The sequence below is a fragment of the Anopheles merus genome, chromosome 3L (genome assembly GCF_017562075.2).
Source record: "Anopheles merus strain MAF chromosome 3L, AmerM5.1, whole genome shotgun sequence".
Lineage (NCBI taxonomy): Eukaryota > Metazoa > Arthropoda > Insecta > Diptera > Culicidae > Anopheles > Anopheles merus.
In genome coordinates this window covers 23358561-23376715 of record NC_054085.1, presented here as the reverse complement: position 1 = coordinate 23376715, position 18155 = coordinate 23358561, and the positions used below count along the sequence as shown (strand labels likewise).

Here is an 18155-nt window from a genome sequence, read left to right as displayed (position 1 = left end):
TACAAAAAATTACTCAGAAACATTATTTAATTTAATAATGATAATAATAATAATCATAATAATGGCTAACTCATATTAGAATATACGAGCTTACTTTGCGCACGACTTTCCGTGCCATCCCGTGCGCGCGCAACACCCCATCCACACGTTCCTTCACGTTCGTGCATGTCTCTTTTCGTTTTGATCTCATTTTTTGTGCTTTTTGATACCATATCGGCAATGCTGAGGAGAGGCTATATTAATGGTTTTTTGTTTGTTTGCATTGTTTGTCAGTTTGGGGACAGCTGCGGGCTGATTGCTGTCGTCCTGTAGTAGGAGGCATCCTCCTTCTTCCCAAGCATACTAGTAGGTAGCAATGGTGTAATTTATTTGCTCTGCTCAGTGGTTGAGAAATGTTAATTTAAGTAGAAAAATAGAAGTTTTATCAAAAAAACAACAACAAAAGCGCGAACACAACACGCATTCACAACAGACTGCATTATATACTTTTATACAGAGCTTGTTGTGTAAGGATTTTGTTGTAAGTTGTACCAGTTGTAACAGTTTTGCCGTTTGCGACTTCCAGTAGCGGAAGAAAAAGGAGTTGTACGGTTTATGATTTGAAAAAACGGTTATTTTTGTTTATAGTTGCGTTCCCACGTTCCCCCGCGCCTGTCCACGTATCTTCTTTTGCACTGTTTGGTGCACTTTTGCGGCTTGTGCGTATTATTGCATTGTTTGTTTGTTTGCTTGTTTAGTTAATTTGTTGACTGTGTGATTTATGTGACGACAAGACAAAAGAACCTATCTGTATCTGATGTTTCTAGGTGATTTGTGTGTGTGTGTTTTTTTTTTGTTAGTTGGTACTATTAAGTGTTGAATCATAACGTTTTTTTTGCTTTTATCTCGTAATAGTCATTTTAGTCAGACGGAAGAATTTCAGCATATTCTGCTAAGTGAACGAGTTAATTATTTTTGTTTTATTTAAACAAACAACCATTAAATATTTCACTTTTTGTGTTTCGATTGATTATAAAAAATCCTCCCTTAATTAACTGTTGTCTCTACTATAGTTGTATGTGTTGTTAGTTTTCTGTTTCTGCTGTAGGTTAGTATGTGTGTAAATAGGAAATGTTTAATAAAGTTACAGAATACTGAATCTGAATATTGGCAATAGGCAACAGGAGGCGGACGCAAAAGAGAATATCGTTTTTTTTTCGTCAAATAAATGCTATTCGCCGAGACATTTGCGTCACAATAATTTATAAAACAAACGGTCCAACAATAATTAAACCTCTCTCGAATACTTTAACTATACAAAAGGGAAAATAAGGGAATATAGATAGTAAAATCATTAGAATTGCTCAACCATGCTTTTGCATTGTAAACGTGTTTTGCCTTTCCATGTGTTTTGTTACTATTTGTGTGGTTGAGTGTTTGTGTATGGCTGTAGATCATTCGTACGCAGCCCTCTTCTCGGGACCGCTACCGGTAGCGCCCATACTAACGTTCCTTCGTTCAATATGATACATAATATATGCACGTGTTCGCAGTACAAGATACTTTGCTTTCCGTGCCGTTGTAAATGTTTGTTTTTGCAACGTGCATTGGAGGTTGATGATAAATTGCTCAGCTACACTCTCACTCAATCTCGACAATCTCCTAGTCTCTTCCTGCATTTGGCTGTCACCTTTTTTTTTTTTGCTAATTTGCTGTCTACAAACTACGATCAGCATATCTCATTTGGCCTTCCCGTTGACTAAAGATAGAGAGATAGAGACAGGGAGAGAGAGAGAGAGGGTGCATTACATATAGTTACAATACAACACTTTGTTTTGATCACACTTTTTTTCGTTTGTTTTGTGCACGGATTTGTGTGTGTCTCCCTTGTATTGGGGGAGATTGGGGGAGGAGGTCGGAACACATTTCCTCCTCTGGTTAGCGTTTGCGGTTAGAATATTGTGTTTAAGAGCGTTCTCCCGCATGAATCACCTTCTCAACTACCTTCCCATTTGGCCTTTTTCCCTCCACACTGCTGGCGAGTGTATTGTAAGAGGCAACACTTTCCTTTAGATAAACTTTTGATATTTCTACTCTCATTTTTTATCATTCCTCATACCTATGTTCAACTAGAACTAGCCCCCCCCTCCCTTACTTCCCATTGCTAGCAAAAGTGCGTCATATCGCAAAAACCCCTGCAGAGTTGAGTTTGAGTACGGGAAAGTAATACGATTCATTTGTTAACCTTCCATTGATTTTTTTGCATTTAAATCTCCTTTTGCTGTGCACGCAGCGTGCCTTTCTTTTTTGCTTTTCCTGCGAGACTTTCTGTGTATGTGAATATATATAATTGTATATATATAGATTTGTGTGAGCTAATTCACTTTATATCTGTTTCGTTTTATCTCTACTATTCAAAAAACAATTGCCTTACGCAGTTTTCTTTGTCTCTCTATTTCTCTCTCTCTCTCTCTCTCTCTCTCTCTCTCTCTCTCTCTCTCCCTCTCTCTCATCTCTTCCCCAGTGCTACACCAAGATGGTTTCTGAGCTGTGCTGAGAGAATCTGCTGAATCTGTATAGTGCAACTGCAGGTTGCGTTGTGCACCTTCTTTCCTTATTTAGTTCTGAATTTCGTGCCCCCCTTACATTTTCTCTTTTTGGTAGTATTATATCGCATGCTTATAATAGTATCCGTATAGATACATGCTTTTGAAAAAAAAACGAGCATCGCGCTTAACTAAAACATGAAACAAGTGCGATCATGTCTGCATTGGGCAGCCTTTCTTTACTTTTCGTATAATGCTAATGCGGTGATGACAAACTCACCGTTTTAAGAAGTGTCCTTCGACTCATTCGACTCGCTTGTTCACTCGTCTGCACATTCATTCATTTCAGCCCGTCCCCCGTTTGCTTGGTTAACTTCTTTAGCAGGATGATGCCGGATGTGTATCCGCAACCGCATGCATCCATTCCCTTGTTTGTTTGCTTTGCTTTGCGCCTTTCTGCGTGCTCTAATATACTCACTTAACAAGCTAAAGTTTGTGATCATGTCGTTTGTTTCTGTGCGCGTTTACCCTTCCTTGCTCACTCACTCTACACACAAAAACACACTACTGCAGGTTTAGGTGAGCCAGTTTGGCTTTCGACAGCAGATCGGTCGTCCGCAGGATCGGATGCCGCAGCAGCAGCGCACTCTCGGCGGAGATGATCGGCAGAGAGTTTGTCCAGTGAAAGTTGATAAGGTGACTAATACTATCGAAGACTCGATCTTTGGTTCGTACCTACAAGGAGGGAAGAGCTTTATACACGGGTCTTCTGTTTGCCGTATCACTGCACCGTGCGGCACTTACGATTCCTTCCGGATCGATCAGCAACAGGTGCTTGGGCGAGTTGTTCTGCATGCCGGTCAGCACGTACTGGCCTTGCGTGCCGGCCGATTCGCGCACCAGAAAGTCGCCATCGTTCTTCAGCAGATGCTCGGACTGTGCCCGGCTGATGCTGCCGTGGTACCACGATTCCGTCAGCAGCTGCGACCTTTGTATCTCGGACGAGATGGTAAATGGTTCTAGAAGAAATGTAGAAAACAAAAAAAAACGGAAAATCAATTGATGCGTCGAAAAACAGATCCATTTGCAGTAAAGGACTTACGCATATCAAACACATCCTTCACGATCGAGCTGGAAGAGATTGACTTATTGCTGTGCGAATTGTTGGTCGCGTTTGCATGCTTGTCGTTCACGTAGTCGTGACAGGGAAGCGGCGTATTTAGATCGATCAAATTGCTCGGTATCCTTTCCCGTGTTTGCTGCAAAGGGGACGAATGAATGAGGTTAGCAAAAACCAGCTATACTACGTTTAAAACACCCTGAACGGCGTCTACCTTTGCGCTGGAGGAACTGTGCGACTGCGACGACGAATGATGATCATTCTCGGTCAGCAGATCGGGCGGCATCTTGTCCGGCAGGTCATTGTAGTACACCTTGTCCGTTCGCGTCAGCTCGTGGAACTTGCTCTGCGTTTCCGGCTGCTTGAAGAACTCCTTGTACCGCAGCTCGAACGCTTGGCCGACGGTCGCGATCAGGTCCTGCGTTAGACTGCCGCCACACTCCAGCACGTAGCAGGCGCGCCACTCGTTCAGATCCTTCGCTACGTACGCCACAAAGTCCAGCGTGTCCTGTATACCAACAAAATGTTAATTAGCAGCGTTCAGCCAAGTGTTAGCGACCGAATGGGGTCCCGTAAGGCGCGTACCGTATCGCCACCAGAAGCGAACGATATTCTCGGCATGTCGTGCTTGGCGATGATCTCGCCCGTGTCCACATTCACCAGCGACAGGTACTTGCTGGAAACCGTCAGCGTGACGTTGGTGCCGGCATGCTCCATGTCGGGCGTATCGGATATGCACTGCAGCACACGCTTGTCGACTCGCCGCTTTTTCGAGCTTTTCAGGCTGGCCGCTTCGCAGACCCGATTTATGCACTCTCTGCGGGGTGGGGGGCGGGAGGATTTTTAAAAAATTTGGTGTCCGGTTAGTGATTGTTTGGTAGGCGGCGTTGCAGGTTAGAGGGTACTCACTTTGCCACCTGTGATCGCGTTGGGAAGTCGAGCTTTTTCATGGAAGCTTTAATCTCCAAACATCCGATGTACTGTTGGGAAATGGGTAAAAAATGGAAAATACATATTAATGAATTACATCAAACACATTTTATTTTTCTAACTGAAATCCATTAAAATAGTGATGTTAAAAAAAGACTCATTTCCAACTCATATCTGCCGTTAATTTCTCTACGAAAGCATTATCAGCAATGACTTTCAATAAATCAATCCCACCAGCACCAACCATACGCACAATCAAAACGTTGAAAATAAATGTCTCGTTGCGAGATTGTCGGTAGAATTTAAAACATGATACTCTCTTCCTTCCTTCCTTCCTTCCTTCCTTCGGCCAATGAAGGGGCAACGGCCGAGTGACAGTGCCCTGCCCGAAACGGAAGCACTGCGTGCCGGCCGATTCGCATCGATGATTCATTAGAATACCAAATGGGAAGCCAAATAATGGTACGCGCGCGCGATTTCGATTTCAAGTCCGATTTCGATACCGGTACCCAGGCCTCGAGCGGGGACTGCGAAAAGGCGCCAGCTAAGCACGCATGTACACACAAACATACACACACGCAATCGCTACTTCCGGTTAGTGGTTATTGTTTGTTTGTTTGTTTGTTTAAAAAAAAAGTCTAAAATAGCATTACGTGCATGCGTGGTTTGGAATGCAAATAAAAATTGCATTCTGCTCCGCCGGTCCATCACTATCGGGCGAAGATACTTCACTATCACCGGGAATTTGCTTTAGTGAAATACAATCTTTAAATTTAGCAAACTATTTAACACACAGTAGCGCGACACGGATGACGTCAGCGGATGTGTTTTTGGGAAGGAATTTTTAATTGGTCGCTCCGAGAATAGTCCCACGAACGGTGAAACGGGTCTTGGACGATTCTTAGGAATTGGAAGCAACCCGCCGATCTCGGAAATGCTGGTTAGATATGCTGGTATGCTGCATGATTCATGATGTGTGGTTCCCATCGTTGCCGTCTTTGCAGGGTTCGCTCGCAACCCATCGCAAGCTGCCATGAGCAAATATTTGAAGGGCAATCAAGTAAACACATTTCAGCAATCTCAATGCTGACTCGAACGAGCTATACACATCATTGGTTAGAGCGTTCTATAATTCGAGTCAGCAAAAGATATAGCGGAATTTGGGGCATGTGTGCCATCTTAAGCATTTCATGTTACTCACTAAAACTTGCTTATCAAGAGCCGATTTACATCACATAGACATTTTAGATCTATTTCCTAGTTTATAAATGAGTTTCGCTTGAAATAAGTGAAAAGAAAATTATTTTTGAAGCGTTTGAAAAAGGGCCGAAAAAGACGTTGTTTTTTGGGCTATGGGGCAACACGGTTACCTGGTTAAAATAAACGCATTTCTTAGATAATTAGAGATTTTTACGTGTGTTCACTAGTGTACGTATTCTCACATGTCTTAAGTCACCAATTAACCCTTTTGATCAGAAACTGTGCCGCAATATGGTTTGTTATTGGGCTGCTTTTCCGGGGTGGAATCCGGGGTCCGGGGTGGTGGCCGCTCATAAAAAAAAATCAATTTTCTCAGCTTTACCGTGGTATAAAAATGTTCCTCTGTTGATTGTTCCTAAGTTTTTTAAGAGCTTATTTGGCATGGTTGAAAAAATAAAATTTCCTGCTCAATTTTGATACTCAACATAAAGGAGTCCAAAACAATGGGAAAATCGAATAATCTATAAGAAATTTAGTACAGTATACCAAGACATGAGAACAAACCCATCTGTATACTCAATTCGTCATATAACTCAAGCTTAAATTAAAAAAAATATTGTGGGCCCAAATTCCGTTAATATTAAAATTGAATTTTATGTATTGAAACCGGGCTAGATGATAGAGAGAAGCCCTGTAATATGTCACACTATTCTTCCTAATTTCGGTTGCTGTTCTTCCAGCGACGAGGAGTTGGGTGAAGCCAGGTCGAAGTTCCGTTCCTTTTATTCCACAGTCACTGGGTTTTTGTATGGCAAGATGACCATTTATCTTCTGAATTACTGTTCTGAGCCGATTGATTGATCGTAAACTGTCACAGAAATAGGGAATTCCGCAAACAAACATGCTTACGCAAGTGCCACAGAGCGCAATGCAATGAGAATGCAGGAGAGTAAGAAGTAGTGCAATACATTTTAGTAAAATACAGATAAATACAAAAAAATAAAACAAATTGGCGGACTAAATTTCAGAGGAGCTCTCTAAAAACTAAATAACAATCATCCCAGCTATGTTGATTGACCTCTCAAAGTATTCGCAAATTGAGGACGTTTAAAGGATTTTAAAATTAATTATATATAACGATGGAAAGGAATGGCATGGAACATGAAAATCGTTTAGTTTTTTTTTTTTACAAAATAGCTTTGCTAGCTGTCATAACGGCACGTTCAAGACAAAACGCAAGGAAATGTAAAACACGCGCTCTTGGTGCGCTTTTTTTTGGTTATCTAAATAGACGCAATTATACTAAGATAAACAAAATAATCTTTTGGAATTTACAGCTTTTTTGCGGAGGCACGTATGCTTTCGTCAAACGTCAGCAAATAACCCAAACAACCGGAAACTAAAACAAAAAAACAATTGATTATACCTTTCCTTGCATTTCTATCTGGCAAGCAAGTTGTACGACTGACAAAATCATTTAATTTTGAATGTTTATTTTTCTACGACAATCTTCTACTTTCGTTTAAATCTGCTGATAGCTGTGCACATTCCTAATAAACAATATCCTTCATAGTATGTAGCGCTTCTTGGCGATATGAGCTCGCGATTCGATCAATTCCCCCTTCCCGCCATTTGTTTACCAGGGCTTCCGGTTGGCCCACATTCTTAACACCTGCTTAGTCACGCACAATTTTAGCCGTAATCTTCGCTTCCCCGAGCGTATCCCATTGGCGGGACCTTTGCTGCTGTTGCAGCAACAAAAGGATAAACAAAACACCCCGATGGGTGGTGAACTCTTTGGCTAAGCGTTTAACCCTTGCCTCTTTGCACATTGATTGTTGTGCCGACCGTCCAAACGCCATGTGGAACACGGTTTTTTACGCTTCAAAAAAAAAGGGGTGGGGGCTAGTAAGCGGGATTTTACCAGTGCTGCAAAATGTCACTGTCAACTCAATAGTGATAATCAGAGGTGATACTCAAAACAATTGGTGTGACCAATGCATGCTTCGTGACATTTTTGGTCAACGTTTGGTCAGTCACTATGTCATGACTTTTTTTTTACCGTGATCAGTTCTGCAAAACGTCACTGACATAGTCAAGACAAATTCCAGCCGAAACAAAATTATGTCAGCATCATAAGCTCTACTGTGATGATCAGAGGTGAGACTCAAAACGGTTTGTACAACCATCACATACTTGGTGACATTTTGTGCGACCAACTCTTTTGCTGCTTGGACCACACGCCAAGCTGTCGTGACTCAAAATGTCGTGACCAAGCGTTGGGTGCCAAACAAAAAGGTCACCAAGCATTGATGATTGATCCGCAAATTGTTTGAGTCTCACCCCTGATCATCTCAATTGTGTACGTGACCTAATTTGAGTTTTGTTTCAGTCATGAGTGTTGGTGACTGAAACAGTGCCATTTGGCAGCACTGTTCACAGGCAGAAAAAGTCATGATTATGCTTGTGACGACATTATGCTGAGGACTGACCAGTCAGAGTATCGCGTTCTAATCAAGCATTCGCATGTCGCGTTCGGCATGCCATGACGCACTCTCATTGAGTATCAGCAATTAGCATCAATATTTATTCTTTTATTTATCTGTATTTTGCTAAACTACCACGGATATGTTCATTGTCTTCGTTGGTGAACGTCTCGTGATGCTAATGACATTTTGCAGCACTGGATTTAGCTGCCAGTGGGAACCATCATTACTTTTCAACACGCATCAGGGAACATATTCGCTTCCCATCAGACAATAAATTGTGGCAGTTATTTATATCAAAGCTAAGAAAGAGAGAGAGTGGTTATAGAAGGAAGAACAGCAACGAGAACGAAAGAGTGTATGTGGAAGATCTCTTTGCCGATCCGGTCTTGCCAGATGCGGAAGGAAGAAATAGGAAAAACCGGAAGTCGCAAAACAAAGAAAGAACGGTCCCCTCGAGTGGGGTGTGAAAGGGGGTTAAGAATTTTTCTACCCACACTCACACACTCACAGTGTGGAGTCCGGAAGCCGGTAGGAAGGCCGGCCGACTTACCCGCACGTCAAACGTAACACCTTCGTTCATGATGACATGATCCGGATGCAGCCATTCGGGGGCCGTTTTCGAGCTGCTGACCCCTTTCTCCAGCCCGGACGATGCTTCACCGTTGCGTGGCATTCTTGTTGCGTCGTCGCCCAAGAGCACTTTCTGCTGTGTTCTGCACCCGCTGGGGTGTGGAATTTTTAAATCGAATTACAGTATGTGTGTGTACGCCCCTACGCCACTAGGCTACAGCGTTGTAATGCGCGTGTGGACACACTCGGAGCGCGCGTTTGCTGGAGCACTAAACTATGTTCGTCTATTTTAAACCATTCTTAACACATCTTACCCCCACACAGGCACAGGCACATGTCGCACGCGGTCTTGGGTGGTAAAATATTCTGCCAAGCTTCAAAATCCGCCCACTGCTCGTACTGGGGATGGATGAAAGCACTTTTGTTTATCTTGCCCGCCGGTCATCACCGAGCTGCTGATGATCGCCGTCGTGGCTTGCTTCGACCGCGCGCAGCCACCATACGGCCGGCAACATTTTCTTTCGCTCGCCGCCGCGGCTTTTGTCGCGTTTTCTTTCCGTTCCGTTTCCTTTTTCTTGCCAACGGGGGTTTTGTTGTTATTATTGTTGCTGTTTTGGCACCTGCCGCCGCCGTCGCACACGTTCTTCGATTCTTTACTTCCTGTGCTTCTTTCAGCGGGGCTCCGTTCTGCTTTTTTGTTTCCCCGTCGGTGGTTCCGGTTTTGCCCGTGTGACTCGTATTATGTCTGTCTTGCTCTCCCGCTTGCCGACCCACACACACACAAGTACGCTCGACGCGGACGTTCCGATTCGATGGCTGCCTCTCTCCTTCCTTCCACCTTTCCTTTGTACGGCGTATTTCTTTGCGTCTCTACACCGTTACTTCCGCTACAGTCCGCGACCGGAAGGAAGGAAGAAATGTGATCCGGTTTTATTTCCTTTCCTTTGCTTTCACACTACGTCTCTGGGTACAATCATTCACACACACACACACACACGCACACATAACACACTAGAACGATGAGGTTTATGTTTTACCGCCTTTTACCCAAGGGCCGTCTTGTTTTCATCTTCGTCACCACTTCACTGTGGGGGAGGAGAAAGGTGAAAAGAAAAAAAAAAGCCGTTTACACACACTGAAACACTGGAGCATTTTTTTTTTTTTTCATATCTTTTACAACCCACACATGCACAAGCAAATTGTTTTTTTTTTTATCAAAAAGCGCATACACTACCGGGCGACAGATCGCGCAGACCCTGCACTGCTTCAAATTGATTGTACTTATGATTCGCCATCGCCTACTCACGGCCTTTCCATTCAATAGGCTGTGAGATGATGATGATGATGATGATGATAGCAATGATGGTGTGTTGTGTATCCTTGAACACGAATCAGCCAGCTTGCGTGCATTAGCAGACGCACACAAACACGCGCACGGTGTGGCGGTACCGTGTCTATAGAGACAGAATCCGATAGGAATGAACTTCCCGACCCCTTGGCACTGCACTTAGTCATCGTCTTGGTTGGCGGGGAGTAGAGTGGGGTGGGATATTTCGTCATATCCTACGCCCTTTCTTCTCTACATCCCCACCCAAGAGCCTTTCAGAAATGCGGTGGAGCAAGGGTGGGTGTGTGAGCGAAGGCATGGAAAAGGATTGACAATTAGCAAAATGTTTCGTTCGGGGAGGGGAAGTTCTTCCTTTTTTTTTCGGGGCGTGTGCCGTGTGTGTGTTTTATAATAAGCGCAGTACTGAGACACAGTGCGAGGTCAATAAATTATGCTTCCGGAGCGATACGCGCAACAAGCCACGTAAATTAGGAACACTTTCAAGCGCTTAGATTCGAGATTTGCTAAATCAGGAAACTAATGCAAAGGGATAATTTACATTTTGGTCCATTTTTTAAGCGGTTTTTTGCTCGCCTGGAGTGCGGTTCTTTGACCTTCCAGGGCGTTCACGTCACGACCGGGCACCGTTTGAAAACAACCATTATCCTCAGCTCACTTTGCCCACCCCGAGGGGGATGATTTTATGCATTTATCGACATCAAAACACAACCCCCTCCCACACGCACACAGATTATGTGTACCAACATTCCAAAACTCACACACACATAAACACACACGATGTGTGAAGGAATTCCGTGACCACTTCCTTTGGCTACGTTTCGCTAACTTGTGTGCAGCTGGACGAAATGGACAACGCAATTCCACAACACAGTACCGCCTGGAAATGGGCGGAAATCACAGACATTCGACCGGTTTGCCTATTTCACAGCAGCATCGGCCGTTTGCCGCAATGCACACACATACACACACTACCAGCAGGCAGGGCAGGGACACATTGTTCCAGAACATCGGAACTCGGGGAACTGCACAACATGGCAAAGTGCACAAAAAAACATAAAAAACACACACACACACCCGTGATCTCGTGTCGCCTCTTATGATAGCAAGCCCGTCAGCGACATTAAAGCGACTTATCAATGGTAAAACCATTACCGACCGTCTTGTGGGGCGCGACGAACCTGGTTCGGAAAACACCCGTGCTGCACAGTGCAAGGAGGATGCGATACAGAGGAGAACTGGTAAACTTTTAGCTCGACTTCATTTTTGCTGTGTTATTTTTTTCTTCTTCTTCCCCCGTTTGCCCGTATTATGACGTTTTGGTAAACAACTTCAGTGTGACCAGAGTGACCAGAAATACCGATTTATCTATATTCCTACCGATTTTTTATATTCCTACCGATTCACAGATGACCGCCCTAAAGGCCTTATTAGACGGAAGAAAATACAGGCGGTCCCCGAGATACACGGTACCTCTTATACTCGGAAACAACGAATGATTCTGTCGGATAAAGCCAGGAGAATCAATAAATTAAATAATGAATGTGAAAGGTAACAGAACAATTCTCTTGCCTTATTACACGTACGAGAGGTATTTTTGTGCCAAAGTCTAATTTTGACAGATAAATGCCAATCGAGAAATGTCAGTACTTTCCTCCGTCTAATAAGGCCTTAAAACCACCGACAAACCGACGTGACACTGGCGTTACAAAAGTGTCCCACACGAAAGTACTGTCATTTACCAGTGAGGCGAACACTTCTGTCAAAGTAAGCTCTGTTCACTGCTGCTTCGATGTAAACAACTTTTCTAAATACAAATGGCGAATGAAGTGTGAGGCATAATTTTGTGAGAATTATTGGACAAAACACCCGGGAACATCATTTTATAAGTTTCCAAATCAATGTAAAAGATGTGAGAAGTACATAAAACCATACGCATTGGAATTTGCGAAGAAAAACAAAAAAGGGTGTTTAGCAGTTTCTTCTCTGTGTCAGTGTAGTAAGCGAATCATTATAGAGATGGCGCTAGTGTTTAACGTATTTTAATTTGAAATAAGGAGACAACTTTTGAAGCTCATTTTGTTCGAAGTGTCACGTCGGTTTGTCGGTGTTAAAACTACCGATTTTCCATTTATCCTACCGAAAATCACAGATATTTGATTTCAGTCAATCAGGCAGATTTCAGTCGTTTAAGCTTAATCTGTGGCGCTTGGGATGCTGTTTCAAGGATCACTATCCTCATTTGTTACTCATTTGTTACGCGTTCTCAACATTGCTCCTGCCGAAAACCGCCAAAATAATCTGGCCACACTGAGTGTGACAGCGCGGCGCTCCGTTTATGGTGCCGGGTTTGGTAGTTACGCCTTTCCAGCGCAATGGTAACGGATGGCGCTTGGTTTGGTTCCTGATTTTTACAAATTTCTACTGAATTTATATATTTACAAGCAGCTTTTGTATGTTTATGTTGCTTCTCTTTTTGAAAGGAATCGATTTAGAGAAAACTCCTAGTGTAAATACACGAAGAAAGTGTAAAATCTCTGTGCAAAGAGCAGCAGTCGATTGTAGTGATGGGCATTCTGCATTGCACCCTCTGCTGGCAGTACCGGTTCCAACTCCGGAAATGCAAACGTTCTGTGCTTCTAGCGCGGGTACGTTTAATTTTTTTTCAAATCATAGGAAAAATGCTGGAATGCTCTGGAACCGACGAAATCATTCGGAATAATACAGAACTATGTAAATTACAAGGTATTGTGCGTCTTTTTTCTGCTAAAGGAGAGTCCGAATGCGTTTTCGTCATACTGTTATCTCATTTTGAGTCTATCATGGGATCAGAATACTCGGATGATCAGGAGCAGTTGGAAATATTCGGATCCTCCTGTTCATTTTCTTACGGAACACACCGTAGCAGAGTTAGTAAGGCTGCTGCCTTCGTTATTCTGATATTGGCCTCGGCAGATATCGCCGGAATCACTCACTGTTTGTCTGTAACCTGAATCGGTATCATTTTGTTGAAACTGTTCTAACACTAAGATCCGGAACAGTTCCAAAACCGTTGGGACCTCCTGGTGCCTTCAGAATTACAATATAGTGTAAAGATGTCATCCCAATTGTTTATTATTATTGGATTGCTATGAAAGTGTTCATAAATGATCAAAGTTTAACATTGGGTACTGTAAATCTGTTGGTTTGGCTTTGATAAAACGGACATATCCTCCACTCCGTCTACCTACTACACTATAAGTATCGAACCTGCTCTGCAGATTGTCCATAGTTTCGATAGACTTCAGGAACTGATGACGATTTTTATTGACTGATTGACGAATGCATTTGTTAGGAATTATGTCATCCGGTGTCAAATGAATCATATATTTGTGCTCCAAGTGTTATCGCTACTAGCAGTAAGACTTATATTATCCAACAAATCCATCCAAACTCATTTTAATATCAACCTTTATTGTACTATAAGCATTTATCACATAGAGAGTTTGCAAGCCATTTCTACATCTACTGAAATTCCGTTAAGGTAAACATTGCTGAAACAAAAAAACGTTTGAAATCCAACGTAACAGGACGGAACAATGGGAATGGTTATTTTACTACCTTATCACACCGGTCGTGTACTACCTTCTAAATTGTTCCACTACTGTGCTGTTCGGTTTCTATTGGGACTCCGCTAGGCAGGTTTACAACCAGCGCGGAAGCATACCGTTTGCACCGTTGATTTTCTTCGCATTCAAGCTGGTGCATGGTTTCTGCTGTCTCCAAAACTCCTGCCTATTGTTCAGGAAGTTGATCGCATCCTTAGCGTACTCCGACACACCCTCCGTGTTGGTGTCCGCCTTGCGTAGATCAGGGTGCTTGATCAGGTTCTCCAGATACTCCTTGTCAATGAACAGATCGCCCAGCAGTCGGCGGGAGGCACGCTTTTCCAGCTCTTCCCGCGACAGCTGGTTGCGTTTGGCGGTCTTGGGCTTTTCCACCTTGGTCGGTTTCTTTTGCGGCTGGTTTTTCGTATTATTTCCGATAGTATTCTCGATCGCTTCCTGCGTTTTTTGAACACCTGAATATTGGATGCAGGAGGAAAGTAGATGAGCTTCCGCGCGGGTAGCCAGATTTGAGTCCGGCTGATTTGTTTCTACTTACCCAACCGAAAGCTAGCCAACTCCGGACGCAAGCGCAAACCACGGTGAAAAAACATCAAACTGTGCTCGAACTGGCCCAGATAGTAGAGCGCTTCCGCCTTCTGGTAGATCGCACGGATGTTGTTTTTGTCCAGCACGAGAGCCGTCTCCGCATCCTGCAAAGCTTTGCCCGGTTCGCCAAGCTGCAAGAAACAGCGGCTCCTGGCAACCAACGCATTCTGATCATTGTTGTTCATCTCCAGTGCCTGCATGAAATTAGGGATGGATGAAGACATATTAGAAGTAATTGTTAAAGTAAATAGAGAGCAAAATAGTGCATTGTGCCTTGGAAATAAACAGCACAGCATTGTCCAAGTTTCCGTTCTTGATCTCACGCATCCCCAATGCCAGGATGGCACCCGGTTCGGCTTCCTCCGTTTGTAACGCCTCGTTCCGCTCCTGGCGTCGTTTGTTGATGAGATTTTGCTTTATATCAAAGTTTCCTGCAATCAATCAAACAAACACGTTTCCTAGCTGGTTAAGGATCAGTGCTTCATGGGATAGCTCTTGCCACAGTCTCTTGCCTATACTAACGGCAGCCGCACGATCTTTATCGGTGTACACCTCGTCGAAGTAACGTCGCTTTTTGACGTCCACCGGCTCGTTGAACAAGTCACTGTAGGAAAGGTACAATACCGATGATTACGTGACCATCGTACAGGGCTCGTGCTTCTAAAGGCCCTGCCAAACTCACCGATACTTTCTGGGTGCATTTTTATCACTCATATCAGAACAGTGGTCAGAAAACTGGCGTATCAGATGCGTATCCAGCTTGCCCTGGCTGGCCTGATGCTGGATGGTGGCCATCTGAGACCCGCCTCCACCACTTCCCCCCGCACCAGCCCCACTTCCACTATTACTTCCACCAGCACCACCACCACTACCACCACCGCTACCTCCACCACTTGCACCGCCCGAAAACGTTACGTTCGACTGCTGCTGCTGCTGGTCATCGTCACCGTCCGTTCTCAGACCCACGCGTACAAAGCTTTGGAGCAGCTCATCTTCGCCGCCCAATATTCCCAGTGCCGTTTTGGCGTTGCTCATGCTTGATTGTAGAGTTGTAGGCACAACACACAGTAGTAAAACTGTGCTTGGAAAGGATTTCAAAGGAACTGTGCGCTGTGTAACAAGAGCAGTGTGACCCGCTCGTAACTGGGGTAACTTTTTCTTTAGGAACTAAAACTTTGAAGCTCCACGTCTGAAAGTGGAATGTGACCGAAATAACCGTGCAGCAGACGAGCGAACCCCCAAATGCCGAGTACACCGAGTACCGGCACTTCACCGCGTATCGCGTGAAACCCATCACCTTCGCATAAACCTCACACATACACACTCACACACATATAAACACTCGCCAAAAGGGTGACGGAGAGTCATGGAAACAAACACTTGATAATCGATTTGTCATAAAACATAGTAAAAATTGCACGGCACGACATATAAAAAAGGGAAGTACGTGGTACGTGCACCACCGTTCGGAGTCAATGGGTCAGAGTCGACCGAATGGGGCTAGTGCGCTGTGCGTCTTTGATGGCGTGAAGGTGCCAACACGACCAACAACCAAATATCTAACAGTAATAAATAAAGCCCAAACCGTTGTTGTGACGTGGGGCGAACAATGTTGGGAAGCCAGCAGATCCAGCACAGCGTGCACGGAAACGTCGGGAAGTGGCATTGCCTGATGTTCGGAAATAGGCTCCGAAACAAACAATACTGCACAGTATGGGTATGGGCAGCCTTCGTTGCATGTCAGTCAAACGCTAGGACTATGGTGGAAATATAGCAAATACAAAGTAATGCTGGTTTGTGTGGGAGCGTAACAAAACGGATCTGCATTGCTGATCCGTAGAAGAAGCTTCCGAGACATTCCCCAAACGGCATAGTACGAAAAAATCGATCAGCGTTGTATGCGTGGTCGAAGGATATAAGACATTCGTTGGCTACGTTTTGCGCAAAATTCTTCATGGCAGACAAATTTACTGCTAATACTAAAGCGAGCTACCTAAAACATCCTTACTTAAAGGCTTCATTTATTTGCTTTAAAGCATTTAGTATTATTAGGTTTATGGACCTCTCAGAATGTTATACTCCACTGCGATTGGTATATATACGCACTGCGAGGCAACAAGTAGTTGGTGCTAAATTTAACGCTACATCATTGCAATCCACGGGCTAAACCACCAACCAATGCGTCGAATGAATGAATGAATGACTCATTAGAAATAAGTTTGCCTACTAATAGCAGCAGGGGAAGGAAAAGTTTGCCGGCCCTCCCGGATGGTATGCCCTGGTAGCAGTAGCATATACCAACATACACCTATAAATAACACGTTCTGGGGTATCGTGCAGGAAGGAAATAATAAACAAGAGTCCGGAAATACGCTCACCTGGTCATACAATCCCAACGCTTTCGTGTAGTTTCGAACCTACAAAAAAAGAAGCAATAATTAAGGAAAGATTTGTTTTGTTTTTGAAAAGAAGGGCCAGATTTTAAAATATGTTAATGAATCTTAAAATTTTGAAATTAATTATAATTAATTATTATTAATTATATTTCAAACACTTCGACAAAAATCTTGCTGTATTTCTGCTCTTTTGAAATGTATTGATCGCTAGCGCCACTAGATGCTATAAAAAAAGCTCAGGATAAAGACCCCTGCAGAAAAGCTTCATGGTTTTCGTCGATTTTATAGCTCGATTATAGCGGCCGGTTGTACTGGCAAAAGCAAAGGATTCATACTCGTTTAACGCTTAAAGCAATTGAGCTCATGAATGAGACAAATAGAGATCAAAAGCTTTCGTAAGAGCTTTCGATGGGACAAATAGAAAACGTTCTACCACTTGCTTCGTCGAAAAAGCTCTAAAGGGCGGTTATTGTCCTTCTTCGATTTACAGTGATGGACATTTTTTAACAATCAACTATAATTTGATGTGTTATTTTAAGTGACCCGAATTTTAAATTAAATTTTAGATGATTTAAATACGAATGAATCCAACGAATGAATTTATATACGAATGAATCCAATCGTTTCAAATCTTATAAAAAAAATATCAGCAAAAGAGATAGAACATATAGTTAAATAATTCAGGAACAGGATATTTAATGAAAAATTATCATTATGTATTGCTAGTTGAAAACATTATTCAATGTTTGGCGCACAGGCTTTCTAAGGGAAATTTTAAACTATTTTGTTTTGTTTTTATAAATCCCTGTTTCTTTTTTGATTGTTTTAGTATGGAAGCGTTTACGTTTTAATTTTTTTTAATTTAAGAATCTGCACATAAATTGGCATTAATTGTTTGCATCTTTAAATGTGCTGTAGCTTACCTTCATGTACTTTAACGCTTCATCGCGTAGATTCTTTCCCGCTACCTCTATTTCGTCTATTACCGGTTTCGATCCTTTCTGACGCTTTTTGTTCATCGGTTTGTTCATCTTGCGCTGATTGGCGCGTTGCTGCAAATAGATCATAAGCAGATCATATCATTTTAGATTTCATTGTTTGATTTGTAACTTATTGCTTTTAATTCATCTTTTTTTTTTTACTTGATGTAAATAAAGTATTTGCTTTAGTGCCTTTTAGTACACTTCTTCTCTCCCGAAACATTGGATGCATTTTATTTTTAGAACACAGCTTTCCTGTTACATTGAGCTGCACTAAGTAGGAGCAGCAATAGAACCATAGACAACCTTGAGCGTAATGTCTCGCAAAATAGACCAGCTTTCGTGTGGCGCAATTTTCAATTATTGACAAAATTGAACGCAAATTCCCATCCGCTGCTGGTTTCGTC

The 18155-nt window shown here is 43.1% G+C and overlaps 2 protein-coding genes across 7 annotated transcripts; both read right to left on the bottom strand.

Annotated features, from left to right (window-relative positions):
* Positions 1-9: 9 nt before the first annotated feature.
* LOC121600527 (SHC-transforming protein 1) lies at positions 10-11467 on the bottom strand. Of its 6 annotated transcripts, none has more exons than XM_041929189.1 (8): positions 11361-11467; positions 8815-9919; positions 4555-4625; positions 4231-4462; positions 3860-4153; positions 3628-3784; positions 3330-3544; positions 10-3260 (listed from the first exon to the last, which is right to left on the bottom strand). In XM_041929189.1, exons 2-8 carry the CDS (start codon positions 8935-8937, stop codon positions 3090-3092), a joined length of 1263 nt encoding a protein of 420 aa, XP_041785123.1. In that variant the 5' UTR covers positions 8938-9919; positions 11361-11467; the 3' UTR covers positions 10-3089. The 6 variants fall into 6 exon arrangements, with proteins under 6 accessions (XP_041785123.1, XP_041785124.1, XP_041785122.1 ...); XM_041929190.1 differs by having other exon boundaries at positions 11335-11464; XM_041929188.1 differs by having other exon boundaries at positions 11339-11464.
* Positions 11468-13605: 2138 nt separating this feature from the next.
* Positions 13606-16744, bottom strand: LOC121600225 (outer dynein arm-docking complex subunit 4). The gene is made up of 5 exons (XM_041928639.1): positions 15055-16744; positions 14885-14976; positions 14646-14803; positions 14323-14566; positions 13606-14239 (listed from the first exon to the last, which is right to left on the bottom strand). Exons 1-5 carry the CDS (start codon positions 15405-15407, stop codon positions 13863-13865), a joined length of 1224 nt encoding a protein of 407 aa, XP_041784573.1. The 5' UTR covers positions 15408-16744; the 3' UTR covers positions 13606-13862.
* Between the last annotated feature and the right edge of the window lie 1411 nt (positions 16745-18155).

Excerpts from the sequence above, each read along its gene's own strand:
- LOC121600527 (XM_041929189.1), bottom strand. The coding sequence starts at position 8,937 with ATGCCACGCAACGGTGAAGCATCGTCCGGGCTGGAGAAAGGGGTCAGC. Across the intron at positions 4,626-8,814 it reads GTGTTACGTTTGACGTGCGG|TACATCGGATGTTTGGAGAT; the intron begins GTAAGTCGGCCG and ends ATTTCCCAACAG. Across the intron at positions 4,463-4,554 it reads ACGCGATCACAGGTGGCAAA|AGAGTGCATAAATCGGGTCT; the intron begins GTGAGTACCCTC and ends CCCACCCCGCAG.
- LOC121600225 (XM_041928639.1), bottom strand. The coding sequence starts at position 15,407 with ATGAGCAACGCCAAAACGGCACTGGGAATATTGGGCGGCGAAGATGAG. Across the intron at positions 14,977-15,054 it reads AATGCACCCAGAAAGTATCG|TGACTTGTTCAACGAGCCGG; the intron begins GTGAGTTTGGCA and ends CCTTTCCTACAG. Across the intron at positions 14,240-14,322 it reads GTTGGCTAGCTTTCGGTTGG|GTGTTCAAAAAACGCAGGAA; the intron begins GTAAGTAGAAAC and ends TCCAATATTCAG.